The following is a 21383-nucleotide window of genomic DNA, read 5'->3' on the forward strand; positions in this document are numbered from 1 at the left end:
GTCCAGGGAGGACCTGGCTTGGCAGTTCGGGCTGGACTGTTCCCATGGGGCACAGGGTCAAGACTGATTTGCATATGGCTGAGTTCAAACTGGAATGGCATGGTGAGCAAAAAAACTATGGATTTAGGCCCAGATCTCTGTACTGGGGTGAATGTATGACAATGTTCTGCATTCTGTCCATCAATTGTTATTTTTGCATTTGTCACCCCGAGTGGGAAGGGTATGCTCAGACGTGAGTCCCTTGCTCTCCATGCCACTGGAATCAGGCTATCCTGGCTGATGAGGGCTGAAAGCCCGAAACCGGTCCTAGGATGCTTGTTTCCAGTCCAGGGAGGACCTGGCTTGGCAGTTCGGGCTGGACTGTTCCCATGGGGCACAGGGTCAAGACTGATTTGCATATGGCTGAGTTCAAACTGGAATGGCATGGTGAGCAAAAAAACTATGGATTTAGGCCCAGATCTCTGTACTGGGGTGAATGTATGACAATGTTCTGCATTCTGTCCATCAATTGTTATTTTTGCATTTGTCACCCCGAGTGGGAAGGGTATGCTCAGACGTGAGTCCCTTGCTCTCCATGCCACTGGAATCAGGCTATCCTGGCTGATGAGGGCTGAAAGCCCGAAACCGGTCCTAGGATGCTTGTTTCCAGTCCAGGGAGGACCTGGCTTGGCAGTTCGGGCTGGACTGTTCCCATGGGGCACAGGGTCAAGACTGATTTGCATATGGCTGAGTTCAAACTGGAATGGCATGGTGAGCAAAAAAACTATGGATTTAGGCCCAGATCTCTGTACTGGGGTGAATGTATGACAATGTTCTGCATTCTGTCCATCAATTGTTATTTTTGCATTTGTCACCCCGAGTGGGAAGGGTATGCTCAGATGTGAGTCCCTTGCTCTCCATGCCACTGGAATCAGGCTATCCTGGCTGATGAGGGCTGAAAGCCCGAAACCGGTCCTAGGATGCTTGTTTCCAGTCCAGGGAGGACCTGGCTTGGCAGTTCGGGCTGGACTGTTCCCATGGGGCACAGGGTCAAGACTGATTTGCATATGGCTGAGTTCAAACTGGAATGGCATGGTGAGCAAAAAAACTATGGATTTAGGCCCAGATCTCTGTACTGGGGTGAATGTATGACAATGTTCTGCATTCTGTCCATCAATTGTTATTTTTGCATTTGTCACCCCGAGTGGGAAGGGTATGCTCAGACGTGAGTCCCTTGCTCTCCATGCCACTGGAATCAGGCTATCCTGGCTGATGAGGGCTGAAAGCCCGAAACCGGTCCTAGGATGCTTGTTTCCAGTCCAGGGAGGACCTGGCTTGGCAGTTCGGGCTGGACTGTTCCCATGGGGCACAGGGTCAAGACTGATTTGCATATGGCTGAGTTCAAACTGGAATGGCATGGTGAGCAAAAAAACTATGGATTTAGGCCCAGATCTCTGTACTGGGGTGAATGTATGACAATGTTCTGCATTCTGTCCATCAATTGTTATTTTTGCATTTGTCACCCCGAGTGGGAAGGGTATGCTCAGACGTGAGTCCCTTGCTCTCCATGCCACTGGAATCAGGCTATCCTGGCTGATGAGGGCTGAAAGCCCGAAACCGGTCCTAGGATGCTTGTTTCCAGTCCAGGGAGGACCTGGCTTGGCAGTTCGGGCTGGACTGTTCCCATGGGGCACAGGGTCAAGACTGATTTGCATATGGCTGAGTTCAAACTGGAATGGCATGGTGAGCAAAAAAACTATGGATTTAGGCCCAGATCTCTGTACTGGGGTGAATGTATGACAATGTTCTGCATTCTGTCCATCAATTGTTATTTTTACTAGTACCATATCCAGGGCACAGCTAAGGTAGCTCAAATTGTGGAAAACAACATAGCTTTGATGATGGTGTCTCAGTAAGTGTGGTTCACTGGATATATGATATCACCAATTATTACAGAAGAATTGTTCACATTACCTCTGATTACAATTATTTAGCTACATCACTTACAATATTGAGCTCTGTGAAAGAGTAGACCTATTAGGGCCCAGATTGTAGTGGCGAGCCTTGAGGGATGTTTTGAAAGTTGTGAGAGTTGGGATGAGTTCATGTGGAGAGGTCTTAAGAAGCTGAAAGATCTGAATCCTGAGGTCAAGGAGGTATAGAAGCGTTGAGGAGGATACAAATGTCAACTTGCAGACTGGGATGGGATGTAGTGTGGTCGAGGCTCAATTTGATAGTTTTGAGAGTCATCATGAATTGCTTTGGAAACTAGGACTAGTAGTTTGTAGAAGGATCTTTGTTTGAATAGATGATGTACTACCAGGTTATCGAGTTTTTTCCACTGACTCACACAAATATGGACTCCAGAATACCAATGATCATTACATGGTCAAGGTATGTAAACATACCTGAGAACAGATTTAGTTGTTTTTTTTAACTCTGAACTACGTACGCTGATGACATATACATTTTAGGGCACTCACCCACAACATGGAAACACTTCCTTCATATGATCAAAACAAAGGCAACACACTTCCAGCCAAACATCCTACATAGTGAAGTGTGCTACTCATGTAGGCAAGCATTTCAGTGCCCTACATAGCGGTATTCAGTACTATATACATTTTGCAGTACAATACAATACAATCCATAGTTGGAGATTTATGAATAGTAAATCTATAAACCCACACTTGCATTGACGATACCGTCCGTGGTAGTCGATGTTCTTGAGTCAACATTTTTGTTAGTCAATATTTGTGTCCTCGATATTCTGACATTCAACTGAAGGGACCTGTTTTTTGCTAAGAGCCAGCCATCTTGGTTCAGGTGATATGAGGTGCGGGTAAATCTGGGGAAAGTGAGAAAAATTAACTACATTTTTCAATGAATGTGAATGAATATTACAGCCACCTTACAGCAGGCCGTTGCCATGGTCCAAGGTATTTATTACAAGGGAGTTAATTGGCAATTTGGCTGTGTGAAATGGCAGCAAAGGCAAGTAGTTGGCATTTTGCTGCAGTGTCTGCGAATGAATTACCCTTTGCAAGTCTAGTGTTGGTGCTGAAGAGCACCTAAGGCCTCAGCTCATTACAAGTAGCTCAGTAATTGGTGTAATATTAATTGAACCTGATAAAATCTGCCTCCGCTGAGTTGGAATGTATAGGGTGTGATAAATACCACCCAAATATTAATTTTGGGGGGAATAACATGCAGATTTTGATACTCATGTTCCGATAAATACCAGGCATTTTTTCCCACAATAAATAATGGCAAGTTGACCTGCTGATATTTATCAGAAAACCCATAACTGCAATAGGTGCAGTAAAAACACATATCACAATTAAATAAGCTGCTCGAAATGAGTGCCTTAGGCCTATGGTGAAGATAGGCAATGAAAGTGAGTTTGATGGGAAGGAGGTGGTATTGGGGGCTTAGCGAGCAAAGTGATGTTGAGGTTGGGAAGTGGGGAAAATGAACTTTCATCAGGATAATGTTTGCCCAACTCATATTGGGCCTGTTAAAGTATACAATACTGGTTTAACAGTTTGGGCTGCGCCTTTCCTATTGGAGCAGGGTAAAGACTGATTTACATATGTCTGGGTCTAATGTGAGGTGACATAATGGGCAAAAGAACAATGGGTACGAATGCTACCCTGAGCAATTGCCAGTGGTTGGACTTATTCCAAGAATCCTCCCATCACCTTTTGTGTGTTAGATGTACTGCCATAAGTGACCAAGGGTAATCCAAATGCAGGTCTCTTGCACACTGTGTTACTGAAATCAAGCTACACCCGACAGAAGAGCCCCAATCAGGCTGAAACCGGCCCTGGGTTGCTTGTGTTCTGGTTCAGAGAGGACCTGGCTTGGCAGTTCGGGCTGGACTGTTCCTATTGGAGCAGGGTCAAGACTGATTTGCATATGGCTGGTTCCAATATGAGGAGACATGGTGGGCAAAAGAACAATGGTTTGGAATGCTACCCCGAGCAATTGCTAAAGGTTAGATATATTGCAAGCACCCTCCCATCACCTTTTGTGTGTTTGATGTACCGTCCCAAGAAGCCAAGGTTATGCCTAGACCAGTGCTTAATTTGCAAAAGAAAGTGTGCTGGTGACCAAAGCTCTGCTCAGAAGCGGTTTGCCGGTGCAGTTACTTGTCAGTGGGCCAGATATTAAGGCTGGTAGGCTAAAACCACCTCATGCCTCTTTAATCCACTACCAGACACTCCCTACCCCCTTATCACACTCTTGCAGATTCCTCCTTTTGCTCTTTGTGAGGTTTTTTTTACCATCTTTCTCTTACTTCAAGTTTTTGATTTTTGTGCTTCCCTCTCTTGCTCTAAGTAATTATCTGATACAGATAAACAGGTGCCAGTCCACAAAAATTGTTGCTGGTGGCCCCAACGGTAACCAATGTCTCAAATTAAGCACTAGCCCAGACATGGGCCAGAATCAAGGCTGATCTGCATATGGCTCAGTCTAATCTGTAGTAGCATGATGGGCAAAAGAACAATGGGTTGGAATGATACCCCAAGCGATTGCCAGTGGTTAGACTTATTGCAAGCAACCTCCCATTACCTTTGTGTGTTTGATGTACCACTGTAGGAAGGTGGAATCTGACTATATGGTTGCCCCCACTTTTTTCCTGGTGTTTGGATGGTTTTTGACTAGTCTGGCTGGGATCCTGCTATCCAGGACCCCAGCCTATCTGCTTACTCCCTTAAACAACTTGGTGTGCATATTAGATGCACTAGTGATTGGATACTGTGGTACCTTATGAGCCCCTAGTATATGGTACCTTAGGTACCTAGGGCATTGGTACTTCACAGGCCTACCAGGGGCTGCAGCATGTATTATGCCACCCCTAGGAAGCATTCACAATCTGACACCACAGGCCTGCTACTGCAGCCTGTGTGAGGTAGTGTTAGGTACAGGTTCCTATATCTCACCATACACACACATATAAACCTATCAGTCACCCCTCTTGCAGGCCCTAACAATCCAGAGGGCAGCGTGCTTGGTTTACTATGTGAGGGGGTGCTTCTGCATGAGCAGGACCCCTCTGCAGCTGGCAGAGTCTATTCTCTGCTGCTGTTGTGGATGCGGTTAAACCATATACTCTTAAGTGCATTATAACCTCGCGGTAAATACTAACTTTGGAATGACTGCATCAAAACATGTCGTGTTTGGTGTCAAACAACTTGGAAACCTACCCCCACACCAGTAACTGGTGTGGGAGTATGATCCAACCCTTCTAGAGGGGATGACATGTACCCACTGTACTAAACGGTAGAAATCTCATAGAGCCCTGGCATCACAAAATGGATGCCACCAGCACAGACACTGGGCTGCCCTCCTGCTGCTGACCGAAACTCGCAGTGGAGGAAGCCCAGCAAAAGGTATCCTGTCACAGGGAGGTGTCACCACCTCCCAGACAGGATTTAGTGTATTGGAGCTGGGTGGGTGCACTCTTAGAGTGCTTTGAAGTCCTGCACTGGGGGAGCAGTAGGCTCCTCTGTGCATATGCCAGCTCAAACCGGTTCAGGGGCTACCTGCCCCTGCTCTGGCTCGAAACTGGACAAAGGGAAGTGGGTGTAACCACCCACTACCCTGACCCTCCTAGAGGAGTGGTCATAGAGCTAGTCCCTCCCCTATCTTCACTATAAGATACCAAGCATTGCCAATGCAATTCAGATTACCCTGGACGACGCTCTATAAAGAAGAATCCTGGCCCTTCGACGTTCCACTATCTCTAGAAGACTGAAGAATCTCCCTTGGAGTCAAGGAGTGACTCCCCTGCTTGGCAGGCACCAGTAACTTTAATCGACGGTTGCAAACTTCACCGTTCCCGTCGGAGTCCGAAGTCCCTGCATCCCCTGAAGCGGATTTCCTGACCTCTCGACGGCCATTTTGAGTCCCCAGCGAAGCTGTGGCATCTGGACCCCACGAGTGACGAGGAACAGCAACACCAGGGAACCGTGCACTGATTTCGAGTGCAAACCCTAGACAACGTTCTACGAACTTGTGCTTTGGACCATCTGTAGTCCAAGTCCCTAGCAGGTCTGGTACCAAAAATCAGCAGCCTACCCCATCCCGAGTGACCGTGGGCTCCTGTGGAACTTTTCCTGCAAAGGCATCTTCGCGGTTACTTGCCCGTTGGCTAGTGACTCACCCGAAGACTTTCTCATCGACTTCAAGGGCTCTCCTGGTTGCTCCAGGCCTGCCCTCACTTACCCTCGCTGGGTAAGTCCATCAGACCTTGCTGGTCTGCATCACCGACTATCTTCAGTCCACACGAGACTTGCAGTTGCCAAGGCTTGTTGGCGCCAATCCGGTTGACGACACCGTCATCAGCTGCAGACTTTGTGGGACACTCCGAATCCAGCTGCTGGTCATCGTCGATCCCTCCTGGACCTCGTGAGCGAAGAGACAAATCACCATCGACGACCTGAAATGACGCGACATCAGTGGTCATCCATCCTGCTGGCCACCGGTCACTGGCAAGTGACTTCGAACACTGTCCCCTCAATTTTCAGGTCCTCTTCATCTTCAATCCACCTTCGGATTCCAGCGGACACCTCTTCAGTCGTCTCAAGCAGCAAGTCTTCATTGGTCTCCATTGAAAACAGCATCGCGACCCGACACCAAAAGACACCTGTGCACCCGGCTTCCCTGGGTGAAGTAACTCGTGCACTCCGGTGCCCAAGTGTGTGTTGGCCCTCAAAATACTTACCCTGTAAGTGGCTTGCTTGTTGACATCTTCGAAGTGCCCTAAAACTTTAAAATACAAACCTCGACTTGCTCCATTGTAACCTATAGGAAACCCGCGGCTGTGTTTAGACACTGCACGCGTCTCCCGTGGGCTTGTTACTTACCTGCTAACACTGCAGTAGTGAAGCCCCAGCGATTCCCAAGGCCCTAGGCTTTGTCACTTTGCAAGTCGAGTTTGTTAAACCATTTTCTTAGTATATGGTCTGGTACGCCCCTAGGGCTACAGCCATATTTGTGCTTAATTTATTGAGAACTGTTGACATTTGAATGTGTATCTGGGTTCTAATCTCATAAAGAGATTAGTAGAGTGTATCTAGAAATAAATACATATATATTTGATATATATACCTGTGTCCTTTTCATTTGGTAATTCAAGAGATTATAAGGTAAAACAAGCTGCTTTACATTCCTCAGAGACTTAGCCTGAAGGCTGCTCTCCACAGTTACCACTAGGATAGCTTTCTTTAAAAGGTTGTCTTAAACCTATCTACCATAAGAGTCGAATTGGACTGGTGCAAGGTGGCCACTATAACTAGTGACCAGCATATGCCAGGCCAACTTCTCACAACCACCCTAAGAAGCCATGGGTATGCCTAGACCAGTGCTTATTTTGCCTTTTTTGTGCATTTCATATTGGGCCTGAGACGCTTACAAGGTTCTAAATATGCCCTTGAAAATGTACACCTATATGCAATTGTAGAATGACAAATTTGGGAAATGTACCAACTTTTATAACCGTGTGCATGGAAAGCTTCGCCAGGTAATGGTTTACACATGTATTAGTGGGATGGTCATGTGACATTCCAAGTGGTTTATCCCATACCTGTTGTGTACAATTCTTCATATCAGAGAACTTTCCACAGGGTGAACACGATCCATTGACTTTTTTGTTTTTATCCTCCACTGGAAAACACTTTTCTCCATGGAGAAACCCCTACACCTCCAGCATATTATCTAGGGGTGACCTTTTATGTTTCCATCATGGAAAAGCAATTACTCCAGACCTGGGTTGAAGTAACTTTTTAAACCTTTCCAAGATGGAAAGGGCTCAGAGAGATGTTTGTGAATGCCAACAAATATCCAAATGTGTGGATATACACAAACTTCGAATGGCAACCAAGACTTGAAGTGCCTACTTCACCACTCCTTTAGTGGGACTTATGACTGCAGAGATAACCACACAGGTAAATAAGCTTTGGCCTACCAGGAGTCCATTTGTGAATTCTTGGCAGACGTAAAGTAGAGGTAAACTTGATTGTAAGCATAAGTTAATAACAAAATGTATCTTTGTAATTAGGACACGTGTCAATACAACACAACACTGACATTTCAGGGATACTGAGCCCCCGTGAGACACACTGGGGCCCTCAGGTACTTGTCAGGGTATGCTTGATGTCAGACCCAGTTTGGGAAGCCACAAGGTAGACTGGGGCTTCTGGGCCTCAACTGTGGTCGTTGATGTCTTGTCACTGGTGCCCTGGAGTCCATCCTGCAAACTGTGCCAAGTCCACCCTTTCTGAACTTGACTCTGGGTGCAGCAAGGGGGTGAAGTCAAGGCTTCTCTGTGAGGTAGTGTGAGGGGAAAATCCTCAGAACTCAATGATCAACTAACACACCTAAAGCTCCAACCCCGTTCTAGTCTTTTTAGAAAGGGAGGGCTTTTAAAATCACAACAGTATAAAATGCTACACAATTAGATAGGTGTCAGATTAAGATTATACAATATCACCCCAGGATTATACTGAAGTGCTGCACCTCTCATGGTGACCTCTTCCCCACTCTATGGTATCTCCCTTGTGTCTACGGTGACCCTCTACAGTAAGCTGAGGCAAAATCAGGCACAGGAGCATGTTTCACTAAGCAGTTGCACCTGAGCAACTTGTGGATCAGCCTGTATAGTTTTTATGCTCAAACAAGCCTTACAGATAAGGATAAATCCTTATTGCAGTTTGACTTTGCTAAGGTTTACAGTCCCTTAGTCACTGGTGGCCATGTCTCACTCTTACAGCTCCAAGAAGGACTTAGCCTGATGGGCACAGGCTGGTGTGCATGTCAGAATACACATGTATCGTCTTAGGAGGTGTTGCTTCATCTGCAGAAGCAGTTCATGCTTCTCTCTCAACACTTTAGGAGTTGACTTGGCAGGAGGAGCTGGTGAAGGACAATCATTGGGAGATGAGGCCTCTGGGCTAGTCATCCTTTGCAGGTGCAGTAGCCACACCGGGGCAGGCGTCCTGCTTCAGTGATTATTATTATTCACTGTATTTCAAAATGATATAAACAATTTGGTTTCAAGCCTTTTAGACGCGCTATGGATGAGTACTTCTTGTACATATTGTGACCATCCCCTTGACAAATTAGTCTTCTTTTATTGATCAATGTGAAATTAATAATTTTCAGCACATCTACATGTTGGATCCTATCAGGCCCAGTGAAAAGTCCCTTGTGTCTCCTATTTACCAGGAGCCTCACGGCCCAGTTCTGAAGTTCCCCCACTGATCTCCCAACAGTGGCTTTTAGGTGAGCCAGATCACCATTTCTTCTTTGTACCCACCTCATAAACATCGTTAACCGGGAATTGATTAGTACTCCCTACCCATTTTCGTAGGTTGCTCCTTCCTTGTCCTGATGAAGACCCCGACCTAAGGAATCATTGGCCTGTCCACCATCCCTGGGTCAAAACGTCGACATCTTCAACCATATCTACATGTACTGGAAATATCGTCCACGTCTAGATAACATGAAAACACATGGTGTATTTTATAATTGTGGAATATAGATTTGCAAATAACTTCCAGCCAGGCCTCTATTTAATTGCTTGTAAATACTGTGTATATTGGCACTCAACTTCCCGCCTTTTCCTTATCTACCCACAAGCACTCTCTCAAGCACCTTCTTTATCACTCACCATTGAGCAACTTTATTATAAAAGAGTATTGTACAAATTTAATTGATATCCAAATTCTATATAAAATTGTGAATTCATTTCATTTTAAGTGGGTGTTATTAATTCTTGGGTACTAATGAGTAATTAACTCAAAATATTTCCGTTGGGACCAATTGTGTCTGTATCAATACTTTGAGTAGAATAAAAAGGTTCCCCTTGGATTTCTTATATAAACCACAGACACATCAACTCTTACGTACCATTAACATCCCATTCACAAACTCAATTACGTTTGGCAGAACTAAATTGATGTTCCCTTTAAATCTCAATCAGCAAGCTCAAAATGTAGTATTCACAATTTATTACAAAAATATTTTTGGGTTAAAAATAAAACCGTTTTTTACAGAAAGAAAAGGTTAAAATTCATATATTGCATCAAAATACATAAATCACATACATGATCAATATTTATTTAAAAATGGCGAAAGAAACCTAGTGCATAAAAATATACAAATACATTGGGGACCCTATTGGTTGCACTGATTTGCATCCATTAATTAACAAAATGATCCAAAATATCAACATCCAGGTGACAAACTGGTTGGTATATCTCTATATTCCTATCCAGAATGCTTTGTTGTTGGATTCACATACAGTAGCGTTGATGTGTTTCGGTGGTAGACAATCGATAAGAAACTTCCTTCCTCAGGACAAAACAATAAGGATTTTATATCCTCCTTTGGGCTTTATCTAGACCGTTTTCAATATTGGTGTAGTGCATATGCTACAATAACATGATGATTGGTCTAGTAAAAATAAGAGTACCAGATTCAAATGTATTATAAACCTTCAATGCAAGACATCTTCTAGACTGCTGTATTTTCATTTTATTAATGATATAATGTCTTCTAATCTTGGCTCTTTTTTTCTTTCTAATTATATACATAAAGGTGTTGCGGCCAATACATGTTTGACAGTTGCTTGGCCAGCTCTGTGTACATATGGATCGACGGGGAAAGAGCAATAACAACGTGGTTGTTAGCAGGCACGACCTTTACAATGTGGCCATTACCATGAAAATGAATAGCTTCAATCTCAAAAGATTGGTCAGCACTCAGAGAAAGAAAGACACTTGCTTAATCACCACGAGTAAACAGACAGATGCATTTCGGCAAGCGCCTTTGTCAATGTTCAAAGTCAAGTTTTGGGTGTAACGGGTAATTTTCGGGTTTATATGTGTATTGTACATATATATACACACACACACACACACACACACATACATATATTTATTAAAAAATATAAAATATAAAATAGGGTTTGCTTTTACCTGTAAAATTTTTACCAAGCATTTACCTTTACAATGCATACCTTTACCACAAAAATGTAAGGATTTTATAGATAAGTATAAACCCTTTATATATACCTAAAAAAGGTTTATACTTACCTGTAAAATACTAACATTTTCGTGGAGAAGATATCTGTGGTAAAGGCATATGCGTGGTAAAAAACTTTTGTGGTAGAGGCATGCGTGGTAATCGCATATGTGGTTCCACCATACATCAGATTGAAGCATTAGGGACCATATCTCAAGAAGATTTTACTCTGACATCAGGAGGATTGCGTCAAGTGCTCTCAAGAGCTCTGGAGGTATCTTCATTTTTTCCAAACATAGCAACTTTTATCACAAACTTCAAAAAATAACCTAGCGCTACATATGCATGTGCAAAACACTTATTGACTAGAACACCTTGACTCTGTACTAGTTGCTAGGGTACTTCTACTTTCTCCGGCTTTCAAAGTGACTGTCACTAGGTGCCTCATGACCAATGTAGGTCATTTTTGTAGCAAGAGTGCTAGTGGTAGGACATGTGCCCACAGAACCTCTGGTCTGGTTGTAAATAAAATAGTCATAATGGGGGTACTCCTTAAATCCATAGTCATAATGGGGGTACTCCTTAAATCCATGAGCCCCAGTACCACCACACCAGATGCATTATTGGTTTCCATGCCAATTAGTGTGGGACATCCATCACAGCCTCAGGCCTCATGCAGGTCATGCCCTTAACACCTGTGAATCTGAGGAAATAAACCAGCGACAGGGTTACCTGCAGGTACTTGTGCCTGAGGTAGGGCTTTTCGTAGGATGAAAATAGTGTGTGGAGGTATCTCGAAAGGGGTGTTGCCTAAGAAGGATAACTGTGAATACGTAATCCCAGTATTCATGCCCCTAACCCTCTCACCTACTGATGCTGCACTCAGACCAACAGGGAAATTAAATTGCCCACACCTTAGTTAGTGATACAAAAACTAGCCGCAGACTTCATTGTACATCCAATATTTGTCAGCTCACATGAAAAAATTCAACTAGGTCAAATCTGCTCAATGCAAACAATCAGTGGACAATTTAACTTACAAAATATCATACTACTCAACCAGTTGACTGTAATGTTGACCGGGCCAAACACACTCTCCTGGACCACTCAGCTGTCAGTCACCTTCCAGCTAGACTTCCCTCCTCAATTATTGCCATCAAAATTAGAAATCAGCAACCCATTCAGGCCTCCCGTTGCCACTGTTTCTGAGGGAGGGATCGGGGATGCTGTGAAAGCAGCCTGCGGTGCAACGCTTCTTTTGGCCTCATGAGGCCCCAGCTGTTTGGCATCCAAGGATCAGGGGAGTGGAGGACACCCTTCTCCTCTTGCTTTGCTGTTTGAGGTGATCCTTTCCATCCCATGATCACCAGCCACCACCTGCGACTGCATAACCTATATTGATTGGATCACCATAGAAGACACATACTAAGTCGTTACTCTCCTACTCCCTGCCCAGTGCTGTGGTGTGGGTGGGTGGGATCTTTGTGGCAAATAGATCCAACAGCTGACCTGTGCCACATAAAACCTCCCAATTTATGTGGGGCAAATCACATTGGATTGGTGGTCAGACCTCACCACATTTAACTGTCCATTCCCAGGGTCAAATTTTCGCTGGCACAGCTCAGCTAGCTCCCCTCTGGCCCTCTTGTGCCGCTGGTTGCTGCACTTTCCTACTGTAACCAAGTGTGGGGGGTCGAGTACTACTAACTCCTTTGCAATACAAGCGCTCAGTAGGGTTATTCACCCGTCCCTTGCTGGCACTTGCTTTGCGGGCCAGGAGCTCGCCTTCCCAATCAACCTGGTCCACGTAATTATGAATATAGATTAGAACATATACACTACAATCCTATGCTGTCCATAGGTGCTACACACCAGTATTTCGATGCCTCTCTGTGAGCTTTCTGTTATTTCATCCAGACGTATCACACAGTAATGGACATGCGCCTCAAACAAGCCAGACCTATTAGCTTTGAAAATGCTTCTTAGCAGTATCAGATAAATGAGTAACAACAATAATTTTGTTGTGAATAATTAGAATGGAAAATATTTTAGCTCTGAAATGATCAGACTGTGAGTTAAACATTACTAAAGGTCAGGGAAAGGGTTAGTGGTCTTCATAATGTCTAATTGACCCACTTCTTTCTGCAGCCTTTCCACTAGACACTTCACCATTTTTTTCCAGAAATATTTCCAAAATCCTCCGTCTGCATATCTCACACCTCTTCAAAACTCTCTTATTTCCCTTTCTCTCCAGCACCTACTGCATTGAGACTCCTTCACTTCACCCACCCTATACACAAACGGCATCCACTCTTTTTGTTTCACCCTGTTAATATTTCGACAGCTCTGTTCCTCCTTCACACAAATTCACACAGAATCGCAGTTACTATTGGCACATGTCTATTGCTTTGTGCACTCAGTAGAGATGCCAAGGATTGGAAGAACAAGTATTCTGAACCCATTCCACTGACCGGCACAGTGAGAAACTCGCACTGCCTTTGGCCTGAACTCCAGAACTCGCAATCACAGCCGGTTATAAACATCCACCCACAACCTAAACTCACAAAGATACCTAGAGGAGGCTCTTTTCACAGTGCACACCATACAAGAGTAACATGCTGCTTAGAAAAATACAGAACCACAACATCCTGGAAGAAAGCAAATACTCTTACAGAATGTAAGTAGGTAAAACATGTGAAATGTAAACAGGAACAACATTGCTTAAATGGATTACCTTAATGTTTTTACAGTCATTGTTCAGAAATCGATCAGCATTTTAGTCTGCAAAGTTAAGGACGTCATTTTAGGGCCCAGTAGAGACCCGTTCCAAGGTCAGTTTTAACAGCTTCCTAGTCTGGGACCCTTGAGGGACCCGCTCCACTCAAGGCACTGGCCTGAGGTAACTACATAATGCCAGAGCTAAGCAGGCTCGGTTCTAGAGGGTGGGCTAGGCCCACCCAAGGAGGATCCTGGCCCACCCAAGGATACGAAAGTGGGAAAGCAGTCCCACATACCTGGGCTGACTTTCCTGCTGATGCACATACAGAAACCTGGAAAATCTAATAGAAGTGTTGGGTGAGGATGTGACAGTGCGGGTGATATGAGAGACTAAAGAAAGGGAAGAGAGGTATAAACACTAGCTGGAAGAGTGAAGGACTGTTCTTAAATGTGGGTGAGCGAAAGAGAGATCAAGTGCATAGGTAAAATATGGAAAATGAAAAGAAAGGCTGTAGTTGAAGTGATTTCCTGCAGCTTGTGCTAAAAGTTCAAAAAAGTTTTATGAATTTTTGAAATGATTTTAAGTAATCACACAATATAAAAACTTGTCAATGTCGCCCCGTCATACAGTGAGTTATTCAAGTTCGGAATAGGCCCTGGCACCAAACTAAAACTGTGTCCCATTAGCGGATCAGATAGCTAAAATAAATAGCCCACCCTCGCTAATTGGGGCAGTTTTGAACTTGTAAATACAGATACGGCTTTTTGCAAGGTATATGGAACGCTTCATGGATTTGTGCTCGCTGCGGGCAATGTTTGTGGTAATATCAGTGAAATCAACAGTAAAAGCCGGCCCAACAGAGCATAAATCAGGTCCACAGACAGCCCAAAACAGCCCACACACTGACCTGTCAGACCATGGGTACTCGCTAACATTTTCCCAAGGGCCATAAAGTGTGGGCTGTGATGTGACCAAGGGCTGCATTGATGTCAGCAGGGTGATATTGGGGGGAGGGGGGGGGGCGGTTGGCAGTAATGCAGGTGTAGGAGAACTGAAGCATATACATGTAGTGGCTGAATTGCACAATGCGAATCCAGAAACATGGGATTCATCCGAGCGACGGCCCCTCCATTAGGGCGGAGGAGCCCTGCCTTCCCCTGCCACCACCCTAAAATAAAAAGGGTTTTAAACCCGTTTTATCGTATTGTTTTAATCACCCCCGGGGCCCACCCCCATGGCTCTGACTAGTCTTGGAGGCAGGTCCAGGGGAATGATACTGCTGGTAGGGTAGTGGTGGGCACTGTTACAGTGCACATGGCGGTTTGGCCAGCCGTCTCAGGCGGGCCAAACCGCCATGCGCACTGAAGCTCTCTCCATTCCCAGCTGTGTTGCTGGAGCTGCAGAGAGCAGGCCCGGCCTCCCAGTCTGCCTGTGAGTACCAGGTGACAGCGCTCAGGTCAATCCTGACACTACTTTCATGCAGCCTCAGGATTGGCCGCAGAGCAGTCTGGGCGCCTGTGCCCAGAAGAAGACTGAGAGAGCGCAATGTGGTGGGCGGTGTTCGGGTAATTTACTTTATTTTAATTTTTTTGTCCCCGAACCCCCATACTCACCCCCCTCCTCCGGCCCGCCTCACCACTTTGGCAGAGGACGGGCCCCTACTGTATTAATTCCGGCTTCCCTACTTTACCAAATTGTGTGATCGTAGCCAATTGTATTGACCTTGAAATCCATGACTTCAGGAAATGGGCATACAAAGAAAGCCTTGTCCTGTGTTTCATTTAATAAACTATAATATTGTTCATGTATAATAGGAACCCAGTCCACCCAAAGAGTGCAAACAACAAGTGACATGACTCATAGTACACTAAAGGCATTGTTGTTAGGGTGCAGGGAAGAATAAATGTTTCTACATTCCTTTTTAAAAACAATCTTTAAAACAAAAATACTTCTCATTGTACTGATGTAATCTGATGTACTAAGGTGAAACCGTTCGGCATATTAATGAAATACACTTTTTAAATTTTGAAGAGACTTTACTACATGTTTACACTTTTGCTGCAACACGGTTTGAAAACCGAAGGTACTTTTTTAGTTAAACAGTGCAGGTCAACTTAGTTACTTACTTTCTTTAACTTCAACTAAACACTGAACAAATGCCTTATTTAACTTATTTTAATATTAGTGCTGAGTCGCGTAAACTGCAGCCCAGTGCTGCTGTTGACAGAGACATTTTAAGGCATGGGCGGAGTGGGCTCTAGCCCAGGGCCCCAGCCTCTCAGGGACCCCTGAATGATCCAGCTCTATTCTCCACATAGTCCTTCCCTGATGACTTTGAATGATTTTTGAAACATAGATTGTTTTAAATACCATTTTCCTTTAATTTATTTTTAATATGGGTAATGTGTGGGAGTCTATTACAAACATTTTGCAGAGAAAAGTTGTGTTTATGTTTTTCGACACCATGCAGCATCCATAAGCCGGGTCTGGTCTAATGGTTCACTGTGGGGGCCTGTGTTTGACCTCATGGTCACCTCTTCAAATCCTGACAGGGTCCACTTAGCCTTTCCTCCTTCTTAGGTAGATAAAATGCGCACCATTGAATTCGTTAACAATAAACACCTGTTACTCAGCGCAAAAAAAAAAACCTTCTGCAGGAACATGCACTTTACAAATACATGTTATGTTGTAAAATAGTTCCTTTTAGATCAAACATGACCTCACATGTGAGAAATGGCAGTGGTTCGCAGAGGTTATTTGCAATAACATTAGTGCACTGCTGCAATATTACAATGTTGAAAACACACATTATTACCCCTGACTATTAGATGCAAACAAGTTTAAATAGTGGACCAGTCTGCCCATGCATTGTCGATGACCTGGCCAAAGAGGGCATGAAAGTGCTGAAAGTGGATCATAAATTCAAAGCTGTTCCTAATAGTGGCCCCCAAACTAAATTTGGCCCAGGGCCCCCAAAATCTTTAAGATGTATCTGGCTGTTGACTAGGGAGGCGCATGAAGGTCTGGAGGGCCGCATGCGCCCCCCGGGTCGTACTTTGAGTAAGAGTAACCCTTCTGGCACTACCAGATTACCCTACAGGCCAGTCCCGACGACCCTGCGTAGGGTGTATTAAAACCAAAAGGGTCGAAGCACCAGGACTACTTTGCTTGTAAAAAGAACTCCAGCCTGAGCGGTGCCCTGAGTTAGGTCTTCGCAGTCAGCTGAACCTCCAGTGCCTTCGGTTTCTCACATAAATACGCCACAATTGTGTCTAAACCCCCTCCCGAGAAAGCCCCACCTCGACTGGAGTGAAACTGCAGAGGTAGCACCAGGAGGCTGCAGTTGGAGAACATTACCTCTTGCCTCGCCCCTGTGGTTGCTCTCGCACTCCCCCCCCCCCCCCCCCACCCCTCCTCGGGCGGTGGAAAAAAAACCCTCTTCAGAAAAGAAGTCCTGACTGAACATCAGGAGAATTGCGAAGAACAAAAACAAACTGCAGAGGCTGGGACAGCGCACACGCCAGGATTCTTTCAAGGCAGAGCTCTCAACAGAGGGGTGATTCCACTCTGCACCTCAAACGTTAACCCTGCCTCGTCGGCCTCAGAGGGACCCTGCCCACGTTTTTGTGATTACTGATGTTCAGCAGGCTCCCTCACAGTAACCTCAAACCATAATGAAACGATATTTCAAACAATGGATGAGAACACGCTCTCTCCAGAAGTCCACCACACCCATCCTATCAACTTTTATGACTTGAAAACATCCCTGAGGGACCAATGGAGGCAGCTGGACAAACATGCTGCTGAGGCTGGTGGTCCGGTGACCTAAAGGACCCTCTCCAAGAATGCATGTTTGACCTCATGGTTGCAGGTTTGAATCCCATGGGCTACCACAGACTTTCATCCTTCTGAGGTCGATAACATGAGTACCATCGCGTTAAGTGACAATAAACACATGTTATCGTCCTAGGGTGTGAATGCACCTCCATCCTATGTCTAATGTGATCTTGATCATTCCTCCCTTACATGGAACACATACAATGCTGCAACCAGATAGTGGTGTTTGCTTGCCTTCTAGGTTCAGTGGCAAGATCAGGGACCAATCAGAGACAGAGTTTTGCATTGATTTGTGAGTGTTAGGAGTGGCTGGGGACAAGTACTAATTAGCATGTATTAACAGTGGTTAATGCCCCATGGCAAGGGCGTTAACTGCTGTTTACGCCTAGAGAAGAGGGAAAGACAATTGAACAGGTTGTAGAGACACAGACAACCCTGCTGAGAGCATGGAGCAATGAAGATGTGACTCATTCTCTAAGGATTTTCCATGCAGGCAGCAGCATGGTGTTACCGAATCTCTCACCATTGCGAGGATAATGTTTCCCGTTCTGGGCAGTTTAATTAGGTATGTTCGTCAATAATGCCATAGCAAGAGGACTATGTGCTCTAACACGAGGAAGGTGCATGAACTCCCCGCACTCGAAGCCGGAGGTCCGGACAGCACAGAGTCCAGCGGGAAGCCTTCAGAACCAATGACAGTGGCGAGGGCGTGAGATTGGCACAGTCAAAGCCCCGCCTTGGCACTCGGTCCATCAAATGACTGGAAAGGACTTTAAGTGGGATGAATACACAGGGGGTCTCTCGAATGGGCGTGGCCGATGTAATTAGGGCATGGCTTAAAAAGTAAGCTACAAATCTGTGCTTAGCTAGTGTGCCGCCCGACTGGCATTTTGCTGCTTCTGTCATTACATCCAGATATGTAATACAAAAAGTAACATTACACCTACAACACGCCAGGGCTATTGGCTTTTCCAATGCTTGTTAATTGCATAAGATAAATTGGCGACAACTATGGCTTCGTTGTATAGAATATTAAAAATGCTTCAGTTCTGTTAAAAGAACTATATACCAGTCACTCTGAAGTTACATCAAAGGCAGTGGAGGGTGATGCTGTTGGGATTACGTTTTTTCCATCCTGAGGGTGAGGGCAAAAAGGACAGCCCGATAAGGACCCGTCTTTTTAGAACTGTCGGTGCTGAGCACTGGCAGGACCCGGCCCACTTAAAGCCCTGGGTAACGGGATTCATTGACCTGCCTATTGGGTGCGCCCACAGGTCTTTTGTCCACAGCAGGGACATACCAATCAATCGTGCAGCATGTGCAGTGGCACTGGGCACAGGGCAGTAAGGGGCCATCGGCACACCCGTTTGTTATTGTGTAACTCTTCCAAATTGAGGGGCTGAGGGACCCGTTTTCAAAGCTTGCATTAGGGCCCATGTCACCTTTGGTAGCCACTGGTACACACGGGCCCTGCACTGGCTCTCGGTGCGCTGCAGCATCAGGGGACCTTTACCTCGTACATTCCGCCAGGAATGCCGATCTTTGATAGATGGGCGTCTGCTCTGCCAAGTTATTTTTTGTTCGGAAAGGGAGTGCAGCCACTTCCTGGAACGGCTCCCAGCCCGTCTAACAAGGCAGCACTGGCACATCTGGGCTGAAACAGATACTGTGCCAGCCAGTGATGTGTGCGTTTCTGGTTCCCATTTAAAGCACTGTATGAGGAGGGCTTCAGTTAAACGCCACAGGAAGGGGCAGCTACGGGTGGCGGCACGCAGTCCGTATTCCAAGTATAATACATTCCCAGTAAATCAAATTAACCGCTGGTGGGCACAATCCAACCTGAAATGAAATGTGCATTGGGGCAAAGAACGGCACACAAATTACAAAGTAGAACCCATCCCGGTTAATTTGAGCCGGTGGGGCCCACCGACACTTTTTTTTGGTGACTAGGTTTTATTTTTCATTAGCAGACTTTGTTCCAGAACATGGGAGAAAAAGAACAAAGAGTAAGGGAAAACGGTGAGGAAGGGAGAAAGCAACAATGAAAAATAAACTGCACGAGTGAGTTAAAGGGGCAGGGAGTGTCTGGTGTGATGGGATCAAGATTACGCAGCCTTGGCATTGGTCAACTCCCTCATTCAGCAGCAAAGCTCCCGAGAATAACTTTGGCCCCTGGGGCAGAAACAAAGGGGGGGGGGGCGGCGTGTTGAACCCCCCACATTCTCCACCCCCTACACACCCACACTGTAGTTTGCGGCATCAAAAGTTAGGTTCCACGACTTAAACTAGCCCACGCAAACCTCTAATGCTCTGCTTTCTTTTACCTCTTTCCATGGCTTAATTATCCGTTATCATTTCTTAATCACGTCAGCTGATTTAGGATTGTCAATATATGTCATGCCTACCCTCTCACGTAATAACTGCTGACCCTGTCCCTGAAGCGCTCGGAGGCTGCCTTTGGGGGTTACAGTACCTTACATAAAACATCAAAGAAATAAATAAATATGTTTGAGGAATATGCTTCAAAACAAGTTACGTGGAAACAAACCTAAAATATGCCAATTAGCCGTCAAAGATACTAATAGCAAGACAATGCCCCCTCACCGCCCAACCATGCCCAGATGCAGGTGGCGCCCTGGCGAGGCAGGTGAGACGAGTCCAAGAGCGTGACAGGGAGTGGAGCGCATCTGACAGCGTCAAAGCCCCGCTCTTACCCCCGGGCTGCCCCTGCCCACAAGCCAACGCTGCACAAAAACACACTGAAAGGAAACCAGCGGGACTAGATGCAGACCTCTGCAAAAGTTACCGTATTCAATCGCAAAAGCGGTCCGAGGGCAGAGCAGGGCTCCACGGCGCGCACCAGCATACCGTTATGTCAGTGAAATATGTTAACACAACTTTTCCGACGAGTAATGCCTACTGTGTGTTTTTTAACAGCAGCGATGGTGCCACACAGACAGATGCCATGCCGAACTACAGAACAATAGTTAAAATATTCTCGTCATAAAAACAGCTGTGATGTTAACGTGCACAATCAATTCAGCTCTTCTTTAATGAACACACTATGTAGCACTCTGACACCCTCATAACACGGCTGGCTACATACTCGCAAAGGACGGAGTAACTAACGCAGCCCACTTCTGTCAGCCCCCTCAAGCAGGCAGCGACACCCTCACTTACCCTCACTCCCGTACTGCTTGCCATTGTTCGCTCCCATCCTGAAGATTTCATACCCTCACCGACATCCCAAAGCGGAGCAATCCCTCAAGAGACGCAAAAACAGCTCCCCGCAACTTCCCCCCGGCAGATTCATATTCGTGCAGCCAGGTCTGGAGCGCGTAAAGGAAACGTAGGGTACATGTTGCTCCCAGCCCGGCTGCCCCGCTCGCCTTCAATGCAACATCCAAGAGGCTTTCCTGAAACATCCAAAGAGATTTCCTCCGGCACCCGAGCTCCCTCTAGCTCCTCTGCCGTTGGAAGCGCACTTTCTGTTTCCCTTTAGCATTACCGTAATACTCGAAGTGGGCCGCCTCTCACAATTCTGCTCCGTACCGAAGGAACGCAGCTTAGCAGGCACTCATATTTGTGTGCTATCCCCTTCATAATATATGATGTGATTGTGAGAGAGCACAAAATAGATGTAGCTGAAAACAAAAAACCCAAAACAAAACCAGACTCTCTGGGTAGAAGTCTTATTAAAGTAACCTTCACAAATGCTACAAAAACGATCGTCTGCATTTCCAAATTAGCTACGATGTTTTAATCTTCCCGCCAAGGCTAACCTTAGCAAAGTTGGCGCCTGGTGTGACAGTTTTTG

The 21383-nt window shown here is 45.5% G+C and overlaps 1 protein-coding gene across 1 annotated transcript in view; it reads right to left on the reverse strand.

Annotated features, from left to right (window-relative positions):
* FBXL7 (F-box and leucine rich repeat protein 7) overlaps positions 1-21035 on the reverse strand; it is a 732935-nt gene extending 711900 nt beyond the window's left edge. The window contains exon 1 of the mRNA XM_085605961.1: positions 20747-21035. Within this exon, the coding sequence (XP_085462087.1) occupies positions 20747-20783 (37 nt within the window). The 5' untranslated portion in view covers positions 20784-21035. The remainder of the gene's footprint in view (positions 1-20746) is intronic.
* Between the last annotated feature and the right edge of the window lie 348 nt (positions 21036-21383).

Source organism: Triturus cristatus, chromosome 5_1 (genome assembly GCF_964204655.1).
Source record: "Triturus cristatus chromosome 5_1, aTriCri1.1, whole genome shotgun sequence".
Classification (NCBI taxonomy): Eukaryota; Metazoa; Chordata; class Amphibia; order Caudata; family Salamandridae; genus Triturus; species Triturus cristatus.